The 24,628-nt window shown below is 41.0% G+C and overlaps 1 protein-coding gene across 5 annotated transcripts in view; it reads right to left on the bottom strand.

The window, feature by feature from the left end:
* THSD7B (thrombospondin type 1 domain containing 7B) overlaps positions 1–24,628 on the bottom strand; it is a 282,914-nt gene that overhangs the window by 181,333 nt on the left and 76,953 nt on the right. For all 5 annotated transcript variants that reach the window (XM_072342394.1, XM_072342396.1, XM_072342397.1 and 2 more), the window contains exons 4-5: positions 7,680–8,439; positions 437–688 (exon numbers count right to left, since the gene is read on the bottom strand). In XM_072342394.1, the coding sequence (XP_072198495.1) occupies positions 437–688; positions 7,680–8,439 (1,012 nt within the window). The remainder of the gene's footprint in view (positions 1–436; positions 689–7,679; positions 8,440–24,628) is intronic.

Consider the following 24,628-nt stretch of genomic DNA (forward strand, 5'->3'; position numbering starts at 1 on the left):
AGGGGAATCATTAAATCTTATGTAAAATTCATGACTGCAAGCCCAACAAAAGTACAGCCATGAAGACCTGCCCAGCCTCTGTGCCACTGAGGAAACTCTCCAAACCAGCAATCAGTAGAAAAGCACTTTCAGAGAACAAGAGTATCTGCTCTCTGTTTTTAAAATATGAAAATATAAGCTACAGTGAGTATAACTGCGATTTATTTCTATATGCAAGTGTAATCATTGTTATAGCAATAACGATAATGATAACAATTACAAGAACGTTAGCAGTAAATAAGGCAAACCATCATTAACAACAATCAAATCAATGATCTCTAATACACAGATAGAAAGTACGATGCGTGACCCTCTCCACACACACACACAAACACAGAGCAAGGAAGCATAAGATCACCCCCAGAAGTTCAGAAAACATGGGTTAAAGCTCAGGTACCTGGGGCAGGGCTTCATCAGCTCTCTCCTTCCCGTGCTGCAGGCTTCCTTCTCCTCCAGTTCTGGACAGAGCCTCCCGCTTCCCATGGCCACGCTCTGCACACTGCGGTGCCGGCTCCGAAAGCCTGGGGTGAGATCTCCCCAGCTGCAAGTCTGTGAACAGGAGCTCCATGCTGACCACTCAGACGTTTCACAGTCTTTAGCGATGACACAGGTTTTGGAGGTCAAAGGGATGGCATCTTGCACACAAAGGCTGAGACAAGAACAACGTAAAGAAAACTGAGTACGTTATGCTTACAAGATCTTAACATTATTTCACCCCCAACCCCCAATTATTTTACCTAAGTTACCATACGAGAGGAAGACGGTTTCAAACTAGAAGAAGGAAGATTGAGAGCGCATATAAGAAAAAGGTTTTTTATGATGAAGGATAGTGAGGCAATACAATAGGTTGACCGGAGATGTTGTGAATGCCCCGACCCTGGAGACATTCTAAGTCAGACCAGATTGTTCTCTGAGCACCTGGTCAAGCTGCAGACATCCATATTCAGCAAGTAGGACTAGATGAACTTTAAAGGTCCCTTCCAACTCAAATGATGCTAAGAAATCATAACCCTAAGAAATCATTTCTGCCTGCAAACACCGTTAGCTGGCCAGCATCCGTCCATCCCAGTGTCAGCACATCCTGCTGAGCAACTCTGTTCTTTTATTAAAATAATTAGTCTCATTAATATGAAATATTTCTGTTCTGTGAGGCTGTTACCAAGCAAATGCTGTTAAACAAGGTCAGAGGGTTTTCAAACCTGACAAAGCACAGGAGACTCTGGCACGCTGCAACAGTGCATGTGTTTTTGCTCTCAGTTACATTACTTAACCACTATGATTATTATTAGGACACAATCCTCATTCATTTTGTAACACATCAAAAGAGGATCAATGCAATGGAAAAATAAAAGGAGAGCTGACAACTGTAGATGTCCAAGACTATTCTGTCCTGCCTAACCACACAAAGTGCAGCTGCTTCTGCTCCACCTCACAGCAGCTAGAGATCATCCACCAGGTTGCAAGGATAGGAGGGAAACCTCTGCTGTGTCTGAAACCTCAGATAACTGACGTCAAGAGAGCTGGAAAGCGTAAACCAAAAAATGATAGACTTAAGTACGAGCAAAGACATCACCGGAGCATCACAAATGATGGATCAGATAGGGAGAAAAAAGGAGGGTGGAAAAAAAAGGCACCAGGAAAAGAAAAAAAGAACTAGAATTTCTAATTTCTGCCTAGTGTTATAAGCATGATGCGAACCACTCTGCAAAATTAAGACCATACATGAACTCAGTGTGAATTCTCTTTAAATTTGTCTTCTCCAGCCTCCAGTTGCTCGCAGTCAGGCTTTTACCAACGCTAAGGAGCAAATACATGTGCACTTAAAAGGTGCGAAATCTAGAGCTGCTGCCAAGGAACCAGTTATTACCTCACTTAATATTACTTATAACACAGTTTGACTAAGCTAACTTTCTCCACAGAAAATACTCTGGGCAATCATTTCAGGATTGCACGGCAATCTCATAGGGGGAGCGGAGAAGATAACGGGCATCCATTCGCTTCTCTTCCAATTTAGAAACTGGTCCATTTTTCACAAAAGTCAATAGGAATATTGCCACTTATACATGATCAGGCTTGACTAGCTTGACTACATCCTGAATTACTAGCGTAATACAGCATTTAGTGACTTAAATTTACACTCTTTTTGTTTGAAATATAACACTTTTTGTCTCACTTTCACCGCGTACAATAATAGTCTCACAGGTGACAGCAGGTTGAATCTGCTGAGGTTTAACAGCTGCATGAAGCAGGAACAGCCTCTGATGCAGCCAAAAAATTATTCTCATTTATATCCAAAACAGATTTCTCACGCTTCTACTATATGCCAAACACAACCAATGCAAAGCTGGTACTTGGTGCGAAACATCAATACTATTGAATGGAGGACAGAAAAGAAATGATCATTGTATCTGAACTTGTGCTGGGCCAGTGATTTGAAGTCTTGGCTGGAACATTAAGTTAGGGAGAGTCTCACCACCTGCACTCTTATTTCCCTCTCATTACTTTTTGAACATAGTTATCGGGTGAGCCAGTGCCACAACAGTAACAGGGAACAAGAATTCCTGCCTTTAAGTAGATAAAATACTGGCAAATAGAAGCCATTTTCGTAAGTGATTAGGCTAGAAAATGAGAGCCTACCTAAGAACACAGCAAAGAGGACAAGCAAACACACTTTGAAAAGTAACTGCAATTTTGCATTCAGATACCAGTAGGAAAATCCAAACCCATTTTTGGGGTAGCACCACTGTGAGTGAGATATTTAATCTGGGTTGATCTTTACTGAAAAACCAAAGAAAAGGAAGCCTTTAAAAATCTGCTTTACGATTTTCTTCAAAATGAGTATTGCTAATAGCTGGTATTGCTATCCCCAGTTCTTAGCAAGGCAAGAGCTACTGTATCTGACCAATGGATTCAAGCAGATGCTGGCACATAGGCTGCAAAAGGCATCTCTGCCCAGCAATCATCCTTGCTATTTGCAAGGCTTTCAGGTATGTGAAGACTGAACAGCTCGTTCTTTCCCTGAAAATCCCTCCACTGCTCCTGCCATAAACGGCTAATAAGAGAACTTAGTTGACCTTAAGGTGAACAAGATGTGGAGCTGGTAATTTCCTCCCTTCTGCTGGGGAAGATGTTTTTGAGGGAGAATTGCACACAGCTCCCTAACAGAATGTGAATCTAATTAACTCATCCCCACTCATTCAGAGCCTCAAAGCCAAATTAACTGTGACACCAAGCAACACAAATGCAAACGTAAAAACACACTCTGTTCTTCTGCATGAAATTCAGACACACTCTTTCATGTCACCAATGTACTCAGAACAATCTGATATGGAAAACACTCAGATGTGTGAGACATCCATTGATCTCAGCCTGCAAACCTCAGAATCCAAATTAGCAGGGGAGGAAGGAAGTCTTGAGGATGGCAGATGCCTCATGAGCCCAGTTTTTAAACTAACTTTCCACAGATTAATGCATTCAGGTTAGAGCTTCCTTTTGGGAGTAAATCTAGTATTGGCAACATCATAACGTGCTGACACATTGATGCTTTCTGTGTTACATGGCTGGACTGGTCAAGGGAAAACTGCAGGAACAGTTTTGCCGTGTATGCTAAGTCTAGTTATTAGTGGACAGTATTTCCAAAACATTGCTCTGGTTGAAAGGCTAAAAGCAGTCACCAACTGGATGTTCAGTGCGCTTGTAGTGAAAGCAAAGTGAACAAGATTATTCTTTTTAAATACCCTTAGAATGGAGAACCTCCTCCATTCCCATCAGCTCAGGGATCCATTTCCAAACCTGAGCGCCGAGGCTCGATCCCTACATGTGCTGGGAAGGATGTGAATACACGCCTCCTCCCCCAGAACAGTCACAGCCATCACATGTAGGTGTATTATGGCACAGCATTTCCTCCTCTCAGCTGTAAAATGTTGTACTCATCTACGGAACACAATCTGCAGAAATTACAAATAATTTTTCCAGGAAATGTACCACAGCACAGTGGTTTAGTGCAATCCACTAGGAAATGTATTGTGTAAATTCAAATTACAGAGGCAAACAAAAGAACTGGATACTGTTCAACCACATCCTTGATGGACTCTGTACTCCTTGACTGAATTCGACCTGAATTTTCACTTGCAAAAGCAAAGAGAACAGAATCCCAATCCAATTCTCTTCTATTATCGTCATCTTATACACTGCATGAAGTGTTTAAGAAATACATACATAAAAAAAAGACATCTAATCCAAATAATAGCAAAAAAAAAAAAAAAAAAGGAAAGAAAAGAAAAAACCCATTTGTTCTCGGCTTTAACTTCGTACGCTTAATGTGAACACTAAATGTACTTAATGAGTACATCCGACAGCTCAGAAACAAGAAGACAAATGTATTTAGGATCTCAATGCGTAGTTACAGGTGCTCGTTTATCTAAATGTAATCTAGCTTCTAACCCAAACATGGGGAACAAAAATAAAAGTTCTTTTGTGTCACTACTCAGGAGGTTTTCACAGCTACAAGAGAGACAAGCAAAACCAGTAGAGGATTAAAGTGTACATCTCCTGTAACTTCATCTGAGGTTTTCTTAAAGGTATGGGAGTGTTTATGTTTGACTTTATTACAGGATATGAGATTGAAAGCTGATTTTTTTTTTAATCTGATTTTTTTATCACAGCTCCTACCTGTGGGTTCAGTGTAAAACCAAAGGCTCCTGTCTGCTGGATTCAACCACACAACTTGAAAGTTAGAGTAAAACTGAAAGCAAACATCAGGCACACTTCCTTCCTGCTGCTGCTACCTATCTCACAAAACAAAGGACAACACATTTGCTCTTCTCGTTAATCACAAACCCGTTAACGAAGAAGGCAAAATGAATTTTCTGCCAGTAACCTCGCACCCCTAAGATGTGAATGCATTCAATCATTTAGTCTTTAAAAGTCAACTTGCACCCATCCCATTAAAATCCTGACCGCCGTTCCAGTGCAGCCCCTCCATTCGCACATACAAGAACGCACAACAGCACAGCTGGCTGACACACAGCTCTGAGATTAGAAACCAGCCAGTTTATCAACTTTAACAATAAATTAAGTAACACACACCACTTGTGAACACCACAGAGCCATCTCCGCTGCCGTTCCATTATAGATTTGGAAAGGGGCTGACCGTACGTTTGCTCTTTGATGGGTAACAGTGTTCGAGTGACCAGACACATCATACGCCATTTTTCTTAGTTAGTGGCAGAAGGAATGAGTGGAGATGATAAAATCCCAGCACGGCAGCATAATTAAGCAGCTTAGAGACCTGGTGAAGCATGTCTAGGGATATTTCTCTCTTCCCTTAGTACCCCAGAAATTGAATTTGTAACTCTCATTGGGACTTACTCAACAGTGTTATTCTAAATAGGAAATCTCAGCCAGGAAAATGAAAAAGCACAAATAAAGCAATTCTTCCCAGTTCTACAGCAGACATTGGGCTGTCTGCCAAGCCCTGCTTCAGGGTTATGCAAATGCTTTTACTCTTCTTTACCAGTAGCCAAAACATCATCACTCTCGTGAAGCGGCATCTGCAAGATCGGGTCCATTCTTCAGGACGATGGCAGCAAATATGCTGCACAATGAAACTAGGAAGGCATTAACACGGCTGTTTTAAGGGAGCTGTTGTTAGGGGTGTCTGGTATCAGCGACACTCAAACCTTGGAATTAAAAACAGATTGGATTTTATGCCAGATTTTAGATTTAGGTATCAAGTTTCCACATTCGAGCTACATAGTTACAGTTAACAACATGTTATTTTTGAAAGAGAACTATGCAAACTATGGAAGTTCCTCAATACAGGCTTAGAAAGAGGCCCTTCTGCGCTGTCATCCAGAAATTCAACAGATTACACAGCAGTGAAGCAAATTATGAACAGTGGCTTCCAATCCCCATTACTACAGCAAAAGTGAGAGCGTGAGGGAAGAGAGAAAGAGATTTAAAGCAAGCCAGGATTTCCCTACCCAGAGCCTCTGACAAAGAAAGAGATATAACAGCCAGAAAAGCAGCTACCACGTGGCAGCGTACATAAACCTGCTGCAGGTCCCACAGTGACATAAGTCACAAGCAACTCCATTATAGTCAAGCAGCTACATGAGTATAAAATCTGCATATTTAGAATCAGCATACATTTAGAGACAAGTAATGAAGGCAAGATCAAGAAACAACTCAGTTCACAAATCTCGACGTTTTTCCAACCAATAAAAAATACTTACTTTGCTACAGATGTAATAGGAGAAGGTAAGAAATTGGCTAGAATGTTTATTTTCGCCTCAGTACATGTGCAAAATCACTACTGACATTAACAGGGTAGAGTATGGGACAGAGAATAACTCCTTATCTCTCCAGTTTGAACTTGTGCAGGCACCGGGAGCTACACTTACTGATAACAGCTGATTTCTGCAAAATTCAGAAGCAGGATTTTTCACAGAATCACAGAGTAATTGAGGTCAGAAGGGATCTCTGGATGACCACCTCCCTCGGTCTGCGGGCAATGCCCTTCCTAATGAACCCCAGGATACTACAGCCTGCTTGGACACAAGGGCACACTGCTGGTTCATGGGCAACATGGTGTCTATCAGGTCTTCTCCCAGATCCTTCTCCACAGAGCTGCTTCTCAGCAGGTCAACCCCAAGTCCAGACCTGTGCCTGAGGTTACTCCTCCCCACACACAGGACCCTGCACTTGTCCTTGTTGAATTTAAGACATTCTTTTCTCTCCTTCACAGAGGTCATTGATTTTTCAGCAACTCCTAATAATGGTGAAAAAACGGGCAGGTGAAGTTCTTCAAAAATCTGGCTTCTGACTTTCTCAGAGCTTAATCAATTCCTCAGTAATCTATAGCTCCTGGCACCCGCTCAAATTCAATCTGAAGTCAAATGGCAAAGCTCAGATTGTTTGAATTTAAATGCGAGAAATGCGGAGAATAAATCTTTCCATTATTTGCTGTACATTATTGTAACCTTCACATCTGAATTACAGAAAAGCGACCTGCACAGACCAAGGGAAATTGTTAAATAAAGCACGTGAGGATAGAAATCAACAGCTGCTGTCAAAGAAATAAATGCAAGTTACAGATCTTATACTGGCATCAGAAACATTACAGACGTGAAGGTTCCTCACAAGCAGGAGACAATCACAGCTTTGCTCAATGATCTATCTGGCCATGAGATATCTCCTAGTAAATTCATAGGGCCAAACTTGTCAGGCTTAAACTTCTTGTTTTATTCAGTGTCGATCTGTAGGAATGAAGGAGTTTAAGTTAAGTATCTCCAGCCAAATAGACGCAGTAAGTGATTAAGGGTGGAACCCTTCCATGCTCTGCACCTCCACAGCAAGAGGTGATACCTCCATTTCCTTGAGGTTTCCGCAAAACATAACCAGAAGAGAAACATTAAAACCATAAAATGAATTAAACAGCCACAAATTGTACAGGTATGCAAAATATTCAGCAGATGTTAGCTTCACCAGCAGGGAATTAAATCAAAAAGCAGCCTGTAAAGAAAACACATTAAAATTTGCATTTAAAACTCAAGAAGGTGAGTGAGTGAGTTAGGCTGTGCAAAGCGGTGTCTTGTGAAAGAAAGGGAATAACAGCAGTGACATGGAAGTGCCCTTACCTCAGCACAGCGTGCCTGCCGTCGCTCCGCACGCAGCTGACTGTCCTGGTCTGGTAGCCCACCTGCCCCATGTGTGGATGGTGCTGGGCCTTGTGACCTTCCAACCATGACGCGCTCAGCTCTCCAGAGTCCTCCCCCAAATCCAATGAGGCATCCTCGCGGCCGGGCAGCCTGCACTCACCCCAAGGCCCCACTCGGAGGCTGTAGGTGTGCTCCTCCTCGCCCAGGGGACAGGCGGCAGCAGAACAGGCCTGTGATTCTGTCAGGTTGGGGCATGGGGCACCCCCATAGAGAGGAGGCGCAATGACGGCACGGGTCCGGTGCCGCAAGCTATTGGTGCAGCCCCCGCCGCACTGGGACCAAGGGGAGAAGTCTGTGACGACACAGTCCCGCGGGCACGGCACCAGGCAGGCTTGCTCGAGGGGTGGCTGCGGTGCCAGGTGCTCACAGATCTCAGCAGCAACAACGCTCCTGTCCAGCTTCTGGAGGCAGCGGGCACTGCGGTGTTGCATACCGTGCTGTGCCATCACGCAGGGTCCAGCCTCACCGCCGGGCACGCAAGGTCCCCATCCCGAAACCTCCCACTCAAACAGCTCCAGGTGCCAGTCGCAGACCTTGAAGCACCGCCGCTGGCTTTCAGGCTTCTCCTGCTGGTCGCAGTTGGAGTGCTGAGACGTCCAGCCCTCGGTGTGGGTGCACCAGACAGCACGGCTTCGTGTGCCCCCTGAACCGCAGTCACCCACACATCGGCCCCAGTGACCTGCAAAAGACAGAGGGTTGAGCCACCCTAACACCTAACTGGTGAAACCACACTCCAACATCCATTAAAAAGTGAATAACTATCAGTTCATCTCTAAAACCAGGTAAATGCCACTTGGGGCTAAATGGTCTTTAAGGTCTGCTCCAATACAAGTCATTCTATGAAATGCCTCTAAAGGCTCACTTGACACTTCTCTTCCCTGTGTATCCACATGAGTCCAATACATGATCCCTGAAACATGGAAAAAAACACCACTTCCCACTATGTCTCAAATTAAAGGCAGGCCAGACACGCTTCTGCAATGGGGAAACACACCTAATGCCTGAGGAAATATGACTATTTAATTCTGCTTGTACAAACACATATAAAAATGATCATAAAGCAACAATAATCTAATAGGAGAAGAAAGTCAAGTTAGATAAGGGGAAAACATGCTTAATAGGACAATTAGTCAGCGGAATAAACTGCTCTGGGAAGCAACTGAATCATTGTCTGCAGTGATAAAATAGTGCAGATAAATATCATGGGGATAAGAGCATGCTCTTATGAGGAGCTGAAGATGGAGGAAGTGATGTTACATGATGGTGCACATCCTGCACAGTGGGTCCTGCAGCCCCATACAGAAGAACTGGTCACTCACCTTCTGCATTGCCCAGGGAATTACCCTGAGCAAGGTGCCTCCATTTGCAGTGCATGGTACTACAGGTAGGGGTATAGCTTGATCATTTGGCAAGAGAAATGGAGTCAATACTAAATCCAGCAATCTCATTTTTCATTCCAGAGCACATGAACATCCATATATATAACTATACGAATGTTATTTAAGGATTTCTAAGTGAATGTAAATCAGACAAGGCTAAGTGGAAAGATTTTTGTCTAAAAACATTATTCTACAAAATCCACCAAGTCCACAAAACAATCTGAGGGCTGTAAAGTACAAAATTGCTTTCAGAATGAGAAGAAAAGGTAGCGGAAAGCACTAAGGCCAAATCTTAGCATATTAAAAGGATTTTGATGATCATGCCTCAAGAGAGCCTCATCTCAATCCTAAGTTTTAAAACTTTCCAGAATGTCTTAACAGAACCATTTAACTTGGTAAGAACACTCCACATGTAATCTGTACTTGAAATGAACTTACAACAAATAGGTCAATTTATATGAAGAACTGCTACTCAATAGTTAAGTTTTTCAAAACTGATTTTGAAACTATCGGAATCAGTTATAAGCTTACACTAAGAAAACAAGCACTTAAGATCCAAAACAACCCCCATAATGGCTGCAATTATAACCCCAAGTATTTCATCCAGCTGATGATGTTTCTAAAAGTAAACCTGTTGTTCTTCCTATATGGGTAGAGTAGTGACCCTCCTAGAGCCAGGGCCTTGACATTGTGCAAATGCATGAGTAAACAATGTCCCTTCCATTGTTAACAAGAGGTGAAGTAAACAGTTAGGGTATAGCCAAGCTGCTTCTGCTACACATCCCAAGCATCTGCACAGGGACCTTGGGGAAGAGCAGTGACCTAAGTACAGTCTTGAAGAGCCCCACTGAGCTATCACTGCTGACCTTCTTCTGGCATCCCCAGCCCCAACCTCACAGACCTAGCCATTAGATCAGCACATGCAGCTCCTCTGAGCTGCCTCTCCCCAACAGCAGGGAGTTTTGGGAGCACACGTGGAGCGCAGTCTGGCCAGGCAGGTGGGCAGTGGTACCACCACCTCCCTTTTCACCATTTGTTGCCAGCATCTCACTGCCCAAAGGCTGCACTTACAAAGCAGAGACTCAGGAGTTGTCCCTTTTGTGGCTGCTTTTCCTCCCTCATCCTCCAGGCTATGACTGCAACCCTACCCTTAGTCTGTCACCTCCTCCTGTGGTCAACAGGCAACAGGCAAGAAGGGTTTTCAGAGTCACCAGGGTTTAGACAGCTCCAGCTTTTGATGTATGCAGTCTTCAGGCTACGTGAAAAATCTTCATCCCTTTTATATCTCCAGTATTTCACACCAAAAGATATCATTGTAAGATGAGGACCTCAACAGTGACACATCTTGAATGGGAAAAGACAGCAGCAAACTACACCGTAGTTCACAAACTGTACTATACAAATTATTGTTAGCTATAGTTGTGACTTTCTACATCATTAAACGGGCTTAAAAACCTGAAGATTCAAAAATAAATAAATAAATAAAATAAAAAGGAATTTTATGCTTATTTCAGTTACATGAAGGATCCTTTTTTAAATGCTCGTTTTTGATATGTCACCTTCATTTAGAAGACTGTTCCAATAAAATACCAACAAGATTCAATAACAGGCATGGGATTAAGAACATGCTGTCATCTTACAAAACAGCTGAAATTCAACACTAATTGGTTTTTTATTAACAGAGGAAAGTAACTGGGACAAAGACTAGGCAACACAATGCAACTGCATCATGAGCTTATTTCAGCAGTTTAACAAAGGCAATTTCAGTCGTTGAGTTTTGGAATTTTCAGTACAGGCAAAGATTATTTTCTCATCAGTTCATTTTTAAAGCAAAAATTCATAACCAACATAACCAAAAATTTGTTTAACCTCAGCCTTTTCTCACGGATTGCCTGGAACACACCACACAATTTAGGATTTACTACTTAATTCTTAGGACAGGAAAACTTTTAATTTGTACTTCTCTACATCAAGACAACTCTAAAATCCCCATAGAATAATAAAGAGCCACTGTAGAAGAGGATTAGCCAAATTCAACTCACCAAACCTACTGCTGCTCTTTGACTACTCTGTAGAACTCACCTCTTCTCTGCTTCATGAACCACTCCATGTAATAGGTGGAGATATACCAGCTCTGACATTAACAAGACAAACAGAGATGCAGCAGAAGCCTTTGAAAGAATTGGCCATTATTTAACGTCGAATGTGAATTTAGAGTGAAAAATTACAAATAAAAGGAAGGACTCACGGGCAATTACACTATCATTAGAGGAATCACAATTTGCAATTATTCTCTGGCAAACACACTAAAAATGTAGCCTATCAGACCACTCTGCGCATACCAAAAGAAAGGATGTGAAAAATAAGGGTGGAAAATCAGACACAAATCTTTTACTATCGGCTGTTTTCACTTCCAATGATCACTTCAGGACGCAGTAGTAAACTTATCCATGATGTTTCACTGCTTTGTCAAATGTTCAGTAGCTGAAATGAGGAGAGGGATATAAACACTTCCCAGACTACAGACTGCTTTTTACTCAGCGTTTACCTACTTTTTCAGAGCAGCCATGTAAACTTACACCTTCCTTAAAACAAATGAGTCAATTAAGAGAAACACCTCAGCAGAAGGTGAACAATGGTATGAGCAGTATTTTATTGAATGCCCAGTAGAACTTACACATCAAAACGTAGAACATTTAAAAGATGCATCCCAATTCCCAGTTGGGAAGACACTGATATTAAATTAGAAGGCTAAATAAAATAAAATCTATTTTGTGCTGGTCAGCCAATGAAAGTACACAGAGATAAAATAGATGCTCACGTGGTCTTATGCCACCATCGCTAAGTTACACTTCCTGTCCATCTAGAAGCAAAGATCTCTGAATTCAAGCAGGCAAATATGCAAGAGAAGTTGAAAACTGCAACTGAGATGTCCGAGATGCAGTAGTTTCCAGAAGGCAGGAGAATCCATAGATATGGACCATAGACACCCAATCACAGTAAGAAAGAAGCAGATGGTCAGTGACGTATATGGCCAATTATTATGTTCTATAAATGCCATTTCCCCATCAAAGTGAAAAATGCCTCTGAAGCCAGTTCTTAAGACTACTATAATCAAGCTCTTCTGCTAATAGTTTACCAAAGTCCCTTTTGCACTTCAGTGGCACCAAACTGGACAGTCCTGAAAGTACACTGGAGAGTTATAAGACGACAAGTGCTTTGGCACATGGGTCACATAGAGCTCTCCTCTATGTGAACCTCCTTAGAGGCTCTCAAGACCTGACTGCATTAAGGTGTCTGGTGTGAATTCCATGCTGGCCCTGCGCTGAGCAGGAGGTTCAACCAGATGACTGTCAACTGTTCATTCCAACCTGGGATGTTCTAGTAACATTCCACAAAGAAGTATCCAATAAAATCAGCGACTGTGCAACAGGACTTGCTACAATGCCAAAAACAAACAAACAAAAAAAAAAGGTTCTCAGTAAAAAATGCCACTGAGGTCTACAAAGTCACTAAAATTACACAAATAAATCATTTAGTCTGAAGAGTAAACTGAAGAGCAAGTCTACCAAATCACTATTATAAAAGTGAGAAGCCACGCAATGAAGAACTACACAAAGACATCCTGCCATCTCTTACAAGACATTTATAACACTATGGGGTGAAAGCAATTAATAAATTCAGTCCAGCTAATAAAGACAAACTACACATTGTTCTGTATGCCACCTTTTATCCAACAGAAAGATAACCATGTAATTAGACCAAGAAGCATCCCTAATCCAGTTAGAAGCAAGTAATATAGCACTGCAAATGAATGTTTATTTGATATAGCAGGCATTGATTTGCTTTTCCTGCCTGCAAGAGCCACCTACAATCATGCAATAATTATGTCTGAATGGATACGGTGACATCTGCTCTTTGACACAGAGGTCACAAAAGCGTAAGGCAAGCAGGCTATTCAGTCAATAATTATGTATTACGGACAAAATGAAACACCACTAAATATCAAATCTCAAATAGATAACCCAATAAGAGTTGCTTAACAAGTATGTTATTGCTTAGTAAGGACTGCTACAATAATTATGCTCTGTTTAATATGACATTTAGCTTAATTGCAACCATTTCACCATCTGAGAATTCATTCAATAAGCATCTTCTACAATTACTCTGTCCCCGTAGCTCTGCACTAATTTGCAAATTTAAGATTAGATTAGCAATCGGTTAAATAGAGTAGTGGGTTAGCAATTTCTTTCAAATACATTATAGATACATTCCAAGTTGCATCTGATGCATAAAACATAGAAACAACTCCAGAAAAGAATGAATGGGCTATTGTTGGTATAGTCCTCCACCTCGTTTGTTTATTTAGCCCAGCTTTTACTTCAAGTATCAAATTTAAAAGCAGTTATTCTAGTACTTAAAGAGAACCTAATAATTCTTAGTGTAGACAAAAGAGCTCCCTAAATCAAAACAGAGGTATGATGTCATTAATGCCTGGCTGAGGCATAACTTCACCAGATGCGATCACAACTCCCAGCAGATTCACTTTAATTGAACACTTCTGCATGAAATGTAATACAGCTACTCGGGGTGTAATTCTAGCATCCCTCCACCAGATCACATGTATAAGAAACAGAAAACTGCAACTCAATTTGTGACTCTGAGAACAGGATATGCAACCTTTATTTCTAACAGGACTAAAACCATTTTTTTAATGGCTTTATGTAAATGTTCATATATTTCTATGAGGTATGTGTGATTTTTAATGAGACTTAGATGCGTGTTTCTTTTTTTTTTACAAACCTAACTGTTAAAGACTACATGAAGTACTATATATTTACTCACCGATAAACTCCTTCTAGGTATGATACAAAGACATCTGATAAAACGTCGCAAAAATATTTCTAATGATTTAAACAAGTCTTACTAACTATGCTGATGGATGCATAACACATATATTGTGCTCTCTCTCTGTCTGTGCATTCAGCCCAACTACATTCTTTCTCACATAATGATGAAACTAAAATGTCAAATACAAGCTCTATACAGAGTCTAAGAAACCAGAGTTGAGCAGTTCAGCCATTTTATGCTTCAAAGTAAGATACCAGCCAGAAAGAGCAGCGATGCAGCAGCAGAGGCTGCCCTGGTAGGTGGCAGAGTCATGGTCCCTGGAGGGGTTCAAGAGCTGTGGAGATGTGGCACTGAGGGCCGTGCTCAGTGGGCACAGTGGGGTGGGCTGGGGTTGGACTTGGGGATCTGAGAGGTCTTTTCCAACACCATGATTCTAAGAAAAGCCATTGTTAGCATCCCTGCCTATTCCTCTGCTTTCTGGAAGCACCGTCCTGTCTGTCTGCTCTACATCTAACTGTCAAATCTCAGCCAAAAATCAGCTTTTTTTTTACCTCCTCTGAATTTATCTCAATTAATTTGCTATTTATTATTAACAGCAATACAGCAAAATTCTTTCTGCAATGATTTGTATGAAAGATGCTATACAACAAAAGTCTATTGCACTATTTGCAACATATCACACATGGCGGATAAAAATCCCGATACCTGTGATTCATTCTAACTATCTGCAGCTCTTTTTTCAATTCTCATGACCTACACAAACAAGTAATTCGCTATCTCAGTTACTCATCTCACTCTAGACCTGAATGAAAGTGAAGTTCAGCGACTCACAGCCACGCAGCAGTTTGTTCCAATTTTACATTTCAGGTTTTTACCTTATTATCCACACGCAGTAACCACTCAAGACACACTCCAGCAAGCAAGACATTCTGCAGCACAATCTAAGGAACACTGTTGTTTATGAAAATGCAATGATTTACTAACCCCTTGACACACCGCAGGCAGGGCTTCTCAATATTAAGCACTAATGTAAACTGCATTAGCTGAGCTACTCGATCATGTGTCCGCACCCCAGAGATGGCTTGGGGAAAAATATTCTTTTCTTTCAACTCTCAGTTTAAAGTAAAAAATAAATAAATAAATAAATAAATAAATAGAAGCCAACCCACAGATTGTAAACCATGTCTGTAGTACCCTCTAAATAAGCCAGATGGGTCTGAGAAAGCAGATTTCTTGTCTTGATAGCAGCTGATGTTAAGAGATGAGGTCATCATGTATACAAATTCAAGTGCGCTATAAAAACAATATATAGATGTTACCAACAGATTACAGCTATGAATACTATGTAGACTTTTAAAACACTGCACTACTGGATTACAGAGAGTTAAAAATCAAAACTATGAAAATCAGTCCCTTTTACGACGCAAAGTATTTGCAATTGTAACCTGAATAGGAAGCACAACTGGGAGAGGCTTCTACACAGAAAGACCTTCCCAAGTGCATGGGCCACACACTCACTCCTCGCTTATAGAAGTGCAACCCATTGGGCTGGATTTTCCACGCTGCTCACGCTGCTACTGATCAGTATTTCTCCAAAGATGGGCAGCAGTATAACATTAATCCCAGGCAAGATAGCATAAGTAGTTCATGGGAAATGCGTCACTTTCAAATGAGCACAACCAGTTTCATAACAACTGGAGAGAGGCCATCGTGGATCTACGCACATTGCTTTCCAGAGGTCTTTTTTCATTCTTTATTTGCAGCCCTCGTTTTATTATCCACTTTCAGTTAATTATAATTAAATTTACCTTGCTCTGGACACTCTATTTGGCGGTGTGAACTACTGGGGAAAGGAAACCATTCTCAGAAAAATGCCATGCTTAGAAAAGGAACACACAACATTAACAGGCAGACCAAAGTTTCAGAATGATGTGCTCTCCAGCAGTAAATCAATCTGCTCATCCAACAGCTTTCCTAAGCAGAGGCTGCTGTCAGGAAGAAGGGCTGAACTCTAAGCAGCCTCCAATCAATCTGAGAGGGCCAAAGAGCTTAAGTTTCCATACACCGTAAAGCCAGGATGAAGGGTTTTAAGATTGAAGTGATTTTTACTTCAGGACTTTGGGGAAGAGTGACAGCCAAACACCACTACACTACACTGTAAGTAATGAAATCCAGGAAAAGTCAATTCTGAAAAAAATTAAAAAAGAGAGAGGGAGAGAAAGGCATTATTTTACAAACTGAAGTGGTTTCCTATCGCATCACAAATTCAGCTTCTTGATTGCAAGGTCCAGGAGAACAGAATAACTAAACTACTTGAGTTTGCACTCAGTGAACAGGATCACATCACCTCATTCTGATTCACAGGTGCTAGGACTAGAAAAATCTTAGGGATCTGGTGACAAGGATTACAGAAACTACAAGCAAGCACAGCATATCTAGGTAGGTGTGTCAGAAAGACATGTGTCCTTCCTGTCTGGGGGCTGAATCCCCCAGGTGTTATTCCAAACAATTGCACCTGCAGGTTAGTGATAGCAAGGCACTGCCAGACAGGAGGTGTGCAAGGCTGGATGGGGCCCTGGGCAACCTGAATGAGTGGTTGGCAACTCTACCCATGGCAGGAAGGATGGATGGAACTAGATGATATCTGAGGTCCCTTCCAACCCAAGACATTCTTTGATTCTACAATCTTACAAAGAGCTTATATTACCCTACAGGGCTTTAGAGGTAGGGTTCTTGCTGTGTTTTTTCACATTATGTGTGTTGTGCTCCTGGAGAGCAGGACGTGGCGCACAGCTACACCCAGCCCTGAGGAACAGCCCATCTCCTGCAGTGCTTCTCTGTACAAAAGCTCCCGAATGAGAACAACAAAAGGTAACATGATACAGAGGAACAAAGAGCTATTTTTCATTTGTTTGTTTCTGTGTGTCTTAATTTTTGGGGGAGGATGGGGCTGCTGTTTGGTGGGTTTTTTCCTTTTCCAGATAAGCTAGATTCCCCAGGGAAAAGCCAGCAACACCATAAGTACAAACAGAGGAGGAAGGTAGGGCAATCCTGGACATAAATCTGTGTCAATGGATTAGCAAAAGCCCAAGCCTTTTAATTGAGCAACGCAGCAGACATGTCCCAGCTAACCCATGTCCCAAGGCAAGAATAAACTGCCTTGGGAGGTGGGTTTGGGTTGGTTTTCAATACCTGCACCACTAAAATAATGAAACCTGAAATAGAACTTCAGTTCTAAAGATGATTTATTCCAGCCATGTACAAAATTATTCAGGTCAGCCCTGTAACGTGGGCAGATCTTCGCTATCTTTTGGCAGATGCTTTGCCAGCTCTGAATTTGTGGTAGTCACACATTTCTGAATAGTGTTCAGCTATCCCTGGAAGTCTAACCCAAGTTTTCTTTATACCCAAGTTTTCAGAAACTTCAGCACAAGGCAAAAACCAGCTCCTTCTAGATGATGAAATACATAAGAACACACACCACGAGGGCGACTTCGCTGAGCACAAATCCCTGTTTCCTGAAAACCACTGAAAGATGTGGCAGTGTGGAGCATTCAGGAGTTCTGCTGAGCAGAGGTGAGCGAGATTTAACTTGGAAATGTGGCCACTGCTGCTATCAAAGTTATTGTGCCTTGATTCTTTGAATTAAAAGAATGGTAACTTGGAGAAATACCAATTATGGGTGCACATCTGTTGCGTGCATATTTTACAACCAAACTTAAGCATCTGCTTTTTCAACATTAGCCCACCCTTTCTAACCAGGGATGTTTAAAAATAGATGTTCTTAAATGTAAGTAATCATTTAACAAGGCTTAACAAGTGTAGCCCTTAACAGATCTAATTAACAGGTTAATGATGTGCATAGCATGCATGCTCTCAAAAGCAAAGATTTTCACATTAAGCTTGTTCCTGTTTCACAGAAGCAGCTTTCTGTAGAATATCTGTGCTAATGTAATTACACATCTGGTACTTCTCCTGCTTTCAACTGCAGCGATATTTATAAACAGAGCTACTAATTTACACAAGAGTACCTAATTGTTCTAATTTTCTGCACTGCAAATAAAGATATTTGCATGAAAATGCAACTGGAAAGAGTTCTCTCTTGCAGACCTGAGTGAATACACAAGCTCAGCATTCATCCTGCAGAATAAAGCCGAGATGGGTACCTGCTGCCAGAACTGCCCATGAAACAGACTGAGCGTGCCTCGTGTTCACCTTTATACAAAGGGGCCAAGCACAAGTGTTTAGTCACTTTCAAATTAAGCATCAGAGCTGGTAATCACCTCTGTTCCACTGTGTCACCAACACAGCAAAGCTAATGTTTTAAAATATCATTTCTTGGTGAAGTTCATTCATCATCCTCATTGTAACCGGGAAATGATGAAAGAAAAAGAAAAAAAAAAGAAAGAAAAAACAGGGCAGGATAATGGAAATCCCACATTATCTGTGCCGGTATTGTCAAGAAAATGTAGTGGTTATTAATTTCAGCATGCTTCAAAAGCAATCACAGGTTCAAATACGATTCAAGAAGATAAAAAGCCATTCCTGCCTGAAGCTGCTTTCAGTTCAATTCAAGTCACACTTAGGTTCATCACAACAGCACCTGAAATCCCACTGTTTACCAAATAGAGGCAGAAGATGCTTAACCCACAAGGATTTAATTAAAGGAGCAAGAGAGCCCCACATCCAAGAAGGGTGTTACTGAAGGGAGAAGCTATGGTAAGTGGACCTTTACACAGCTGTGTGCTCAAGCTCCAGAATGCTCACAGGGGAGAAAAGATAAGCCAAGGAAAATACTCTTTTTTTGCTTAGTATTTTAAAACACATTGGATTAACAAGAACAATTCATGACTTATTCTAAAAAAGGAAGAGAATGTATGCATATGTGTGTAACTGTGATGTTAGATGTATATTTCAAAGGGGTTTCTGATTTGCTCCTTCTTTATGACTGAGAATTTCCATCCAGCTTATTAGTCAGCACGTGGAGATCCGGCACTGCCATAGCAAGACAAGCAATAGAGAAAGAGCCTTCTGGAGAAACAGAGTGGTCTTCTCGCCCTCCTCCAGAAAGAAACCCACCTCTCAATTCACTCTCTGAGCAGATTTACCAAAGTAAAATTGTACGGCAAAGATAGCAAAACCATCCACAACCTACTGCAGGAAAAAAGCTCTCTGTACCCTCAATTGATGGACAACGCGCTGCTGTTTATAAATCTGGTCGTTCTGGCAAATAAGAATAATCTGTTATTCCACTAAAGACACTAAAATAACTGCTATTATTTGAGCTTTCAGTCCAGTGGGAGTTCTTTAATTCAATCAAGCCACTTGGAAATACTCTTCTATTAGAAATGTCTGTTCCTTTCTTATGATTCCCACAATAAACATTATTCAGAATACTTTGAAGTAAATAAAGCCAATTTGATTTGAGATCCTTTTAAAAGTAAGCCACATCTTTTATATATAAAAATCAAAATGACTGGCTGAATAGCAAAATCAATGAAGAAAGGAGAGCTCAGATGTTTGCAGTCTGTCTTATCTGAAGTTTAGAAATGTAAGATAGAATCACAAGATGGTTTAGTTTGGAAGGGACCTTTAAAACCATGCAGTTCCAACCCCCTGCTATAGGCAGGGACACCTCCCTCTATTCCAAGTTGCTCACAGCCCCATCCAGCCTGGCCCTGAATGCCTCCTGGGAAGGGGCATCCAAATCCTCACTGGGCAACCTGTTCCAGTGCCTCACCACCCCCACATTAAAGAACTTCCTCCTAATCCAAGATATTCACCATCTCTGAAAATCAAACTTAAATGACTTTGGTTCTTCCTCAAGTGATCAAGAATGGCTTTCAGTTTACATCAGACCCTGATATTGTAGTAGAGATGAAAAGTAGCCTCCAAAAAGCATAGCGCAACGCAAGCACGTGGCTAATCATATGCAAAATCTTCAAGTGCTTTTAAAACTAAAAAAATAAGATCCTTTTTTCTTTTTTTTTTTTAAGAATATATACTGTTCTTGGGAGGCACTTAAAAAATTCACATGCAATCTTTTCTTACAGTAGAACCTGTATATTAGAAGTAAGCTGTTGCTACTTCAGTCCGTTAAGAAGAAAGGATAAGAAGGGCAGGTGTGTCGTACATTCTCCTACCTCAAGGTCTCAAACAGCTCCATCAATTAGACCCATTAGGTTTATTGCTGCATCACTCTTCCCAAGCCATTCCACTGTGCCATCCTCACATTCTCCAAAGTGTTCTAATTTAAGCCAATAAAACAGTTTTGACAGGTAAACTGAACAACTAAATGCTCACCCACGTTAACTTTAAGACATGTAAATATATGTTATTATTACTCAGTCTACATTTTTTTTCCTCTCAGTATATGTTATAATGGTTACTGCCGCCCAAAGAAGTTTCCTCTGATAATGGCAAATGCTACATGTATTATGCGTTATGTATTTTCATACAAAATCTGCTTCCACCAGAACAAGAAGAAGCTTCCCATCAGGCAGCGTGCAGGCAGGGGATGCCCAGAGACAGGCCCACAGCTACAGCTAACTCAATATTGCACTGCTACAGAAACAAACAGCTAGAGCTGGGCAAAACTGCTTTGAGGAGTAAAATAATAATAATCTAACATAGTAAAAAGAGAACTTGCATTGTAAATAGGGGTGTGACATGTTAAGGAAAAGCACAAATGAAAATGAACCTCATGTAGGTCCTAGTGAGAAGAAACTCTCCACATGAGCACTGCATTTCCCCTGGGGAAAGGCTTCAGATGCTGACAGCCCAACAGCACCAGGATGAAACCTTGGGACCCTGTGGAGCAGGATGAGCACAGTTTTACCTGCATTATTATTCTCTTTCTGAAACAATTAGAGCTGGACTAATAATGATTAGACCCTTAGGATTTCAACTATGCTAAGAATAATTAATTGGTTATGCTGTACCTAAGGTGTGCTTTCTCAAGAGCAAGATTTTAAGCATAATAAAACCTTCACTGCCAACTTACTTTTCACCAGGCAGCCTGCTCCACATGCCCACCATGAGATGTCCTCAATGTCCTCCTCTCTGATCCTGGCCACATAAATAAGGCATTTTTAACGTGTCATGTAATAAATTAAAGGAGTAATTAGTTAGCAGTGATAAAAATGTCATTATAGAAAGTACAAATTATACAAGTGGGAATAAGGGATGAGACTTATCAGGAAGAGGACCAACTCCTCCATTGTGAGATGCAGGAGGATGCTTGGTTGATCGTATCCCTGAAGCACTTAAGATATTAAATACATCTACATGGATATAAGGAAAGCATATCCAAAAGAAAGTATCTGCTTAAATCATGAGTGAAGAAAGGACAACAGGCAGCCCCACAGATAGAGATGTCCAAGAAAAGATAGCAGACATCTCTGCCTTTTGAAAACCTCCCCCAGTGACTGGGAGTCCATCTAAAGTAAATTTACATAACAAAAGGACAAGCCCTGCAAAGACAGGGAAGAAAGAATTTACCTCTACAAACACCCACTTAAAATTTTATGAAGGATGGACTCTCTTTCACAGTCAGTGCAGCTCTGTATATTTTCAACCCTGCAAATTCAGTCCAAAGTCCTACCTCTGCTGTAATGAAACAAGACACAGGATCACATCCTCACTGACCAGATCGAGCAGAGCACTTTATAAACTCTTCCTTAGGTTACTGCTTTATAAAGCATCTCAGGTTTCAGATGTGAGTAAACCCCCCCGTAACATGTTCGTAAGGTTTTTAAAATTAATAATTTATAGCCAAACAGATTTTCCCCATCAAAACTTTTACATGAGCTCAGAAGCCCATTTTATAGCCACCTTAAAAGACTCCTAAATCATGCAGTCATAATTAAACTGTTTATATAAACTACATTAAAATATTAATTCAGCACCAAGAATACATGTAAGCAGCATACAGCAGTAACAGCCACACATCATCAGACCCTAATGGACTATAGTCAGACAGTCAGACTGCTGTAGCCAGTCAGCAAGTGCCAGTCACACCAATACGAGCTGGGTGGTTACTCATCATGATGCATATCCTTTGAAAACAGCTGGTTCTTCCTGTAAAATCTTTTGTATTTTCCTTTCTTGAGGGAATTCAAGTCCCAGCCAAATTAATTGGATGGACAGGCAGAAGAAATAGAAGAAAACATTGCTTTTTTGGCCTTTTTTTCTCCCCACATGCACTTGCTTGATCAAGGAGAAAAAACACACTTGTCCAAGGGCAAATATTTGCCCTGAAACATCCATGATCTCATCAGGTACCAGCAAGAGGACTCCCAGCCTGCAGTCAGTGGACACAAGCACAAGGCATCACCTCCCAGATCAGAACATGGACACATTCCGGTCATCGCAGTGCTAGCACCAATCCACAGCGATGACAGTACACGTCCCTGCTCTGCTCATCCCCTAACCCTGTCCCCTACATTCTGCCTGCTAAACCAGTTGCTAAGTTTCACCGATTAACTTCAGTTTGCCAAGAAACATTTTAAGGAAAGCCTTTGAATTTCTAAATGGGTATCAGCCTGTTAAATAATTTCTTTTAAGATGTCACAGGAAAAAAAATTGGTATTGACTCAGACTTGCTTCCAACTGATGCCTAATCCATATTACAATAATAATGTAAATTATCACCAAGGAGTGGTTAGCCATTGTGGTCAGATCACATGGCAGGCAGGCAAGCTCCACCAATAAGTAAACTAAGAGGGAGAACGGTAAATGTGCTGATTATGTAAATGGATCTGTTTGAAGTCAAAGATGTGGGCCTGTATTTCACTGATAAAATGAATAAAACAGAAAGAGAGACTGAGTAAGCAATTAAATTTAACTTTTTAATCAATAAAAGGGAAACTGGGACCTAAATCCACTTTATAGGATTTAGGAATCAAAGCCTTCGTGCAACTCAGACAGTCGTGATGCCCACTTAACTAGAGGGAGGCTACCATAAGACAAAAACGTCACACTCTATCTTGATATTGCACACAAGAACCACCTGCCATTAGATAATGATAACTTGGTATAGGTGATGTTCCTCATCTTTAGATCTCAATGGCTTTCTTTGTAAATAAAGCTGTACTTGCAACAGCCTCGGTGGCAGTACCTTCCAAGAGCATGAAGTATGAGCCCACCTGTCCCTTTGCTTCCTGTGGTTCTGCTACTTCTTCACGGGCTCCAGAAATAGGAAGCATACAGCTGTTAAACTTGCATTATATGTCACAAAACCCAAGTTAGTAGAACTCCAGTCAGTACCCAGGCATCACCAGCTGCAAAGCCTCCATTATTCTGCCTTGTTCCAGAGCAGGAGGCAATCCAAACTGCCAAACATGGTGGCCCAACCCTTGACAGTCTTTTTGGGTTCGCTACCATATGCCAAATACAATCCTTTAGCATTTGTCCTTCTCTGACTATCATTTCAATGCCCTGTGATGCCACAACCTGCCACCAGGAATCAACTCCTTCTCTTCACAAAACATCAGCAAGAACTCTATGGTTTCTACAAGTGCTGCCTATGCCAAACTTCCATTGCCCTTACACACCACCTGAACTGCTGCTCAGTAGGACAGCAGTCCCGTTCATTTATCTGTTTCCTAAAGCCCTATCTAATAACAGCCTTAGTAAAAGAAGTGAACGTATTTACTGAAAGCATCTTCATACATGAAAAGTAAAAAGAAAATACATGCAGCAGATAGAACACAAATACATGTTGAAATGTACTTCCTAGTGCAAGAATAACTGGAATAAAAATATACTCCATATTTGAGACTACAGTGGTCAGATTTCATCCTGAGAACAAAATGACTAACATTTGCAACGACGCCTTTGATAGTTCACTAATTAATGATCAAGGAAGCATTTGCTTCAGCATAATTTTATGCTTTATATATGGATATCTTATTTGATTATAATTATTACAGGCTGTAGAAGTTTATTAAGGCCAATCATTTCTTAATGCAATTAAAATCTCAAGGGAGAGATATGAAAATGGTGAGAGCTCATAACCAAAAGGAAGCCTACCAGTTTGCAGCAATTATTCCAACATATAAATTAAAGCATACTGCATGATTATTTTTTTTTCCAATCAATTTTTGTTAATATCTGAGTTAAAACAATCAGCAGCTGTTAAAAGTAGTAGCAAGTGCCGATCTCCAGATATCCACCTCTTTGGGGAACAGGTAATGCAGCCTTTTCCTCTTCCTGGATGAAATCTCCCATTCTCAAAACAGCTCTCTGCTATCGTCTGCTTCCCAGCCACGTTAACACAACACCTCTAATCCTTTTTCTTCCCCAACACTGTGACACTTCCTATTAAAATGAGTCTAAAAACCCATTTCTTCACAACACAAATAATTATTTGTTCCTTCACCCAAAGGTATTAACATGAAGATTGGAGGGTAAAAGCAATAAAAAGCATACCTGAATGGATTCTATGAACACACATCTTACCCTGTTCTTTTATACATTTTTGAATACCTCTTACCTCCACCTCTGAGCTGGTACAACAAATTATTCTGTTCCAATCCTGTCATTCTCCCTCTATTGTCATCCTTCTCTTTTTCTGCCCAGACAAGAGCCTTTCAGGGCTTACTATGCTCTTTACCCCAAGACCTGCTTAAGAAAAGT

The sequence above is a fragment of the Excalfactoria chinensis genome, chromosome 7 (genome assembly GCF_039878825.1).
Source record: "Excalfactoria chinensis isolate bCotChi1 chromosome 7, bCotChi1.hap2, whole genome shotgun sequence".
In the NCBI taxonomy this organism is placed as follows: Eukaryota; Metazoa; Chordata; class Aves; order Galliformes; family Phasianidae; genus Excalfactoria; species Excalfactoria chinensis.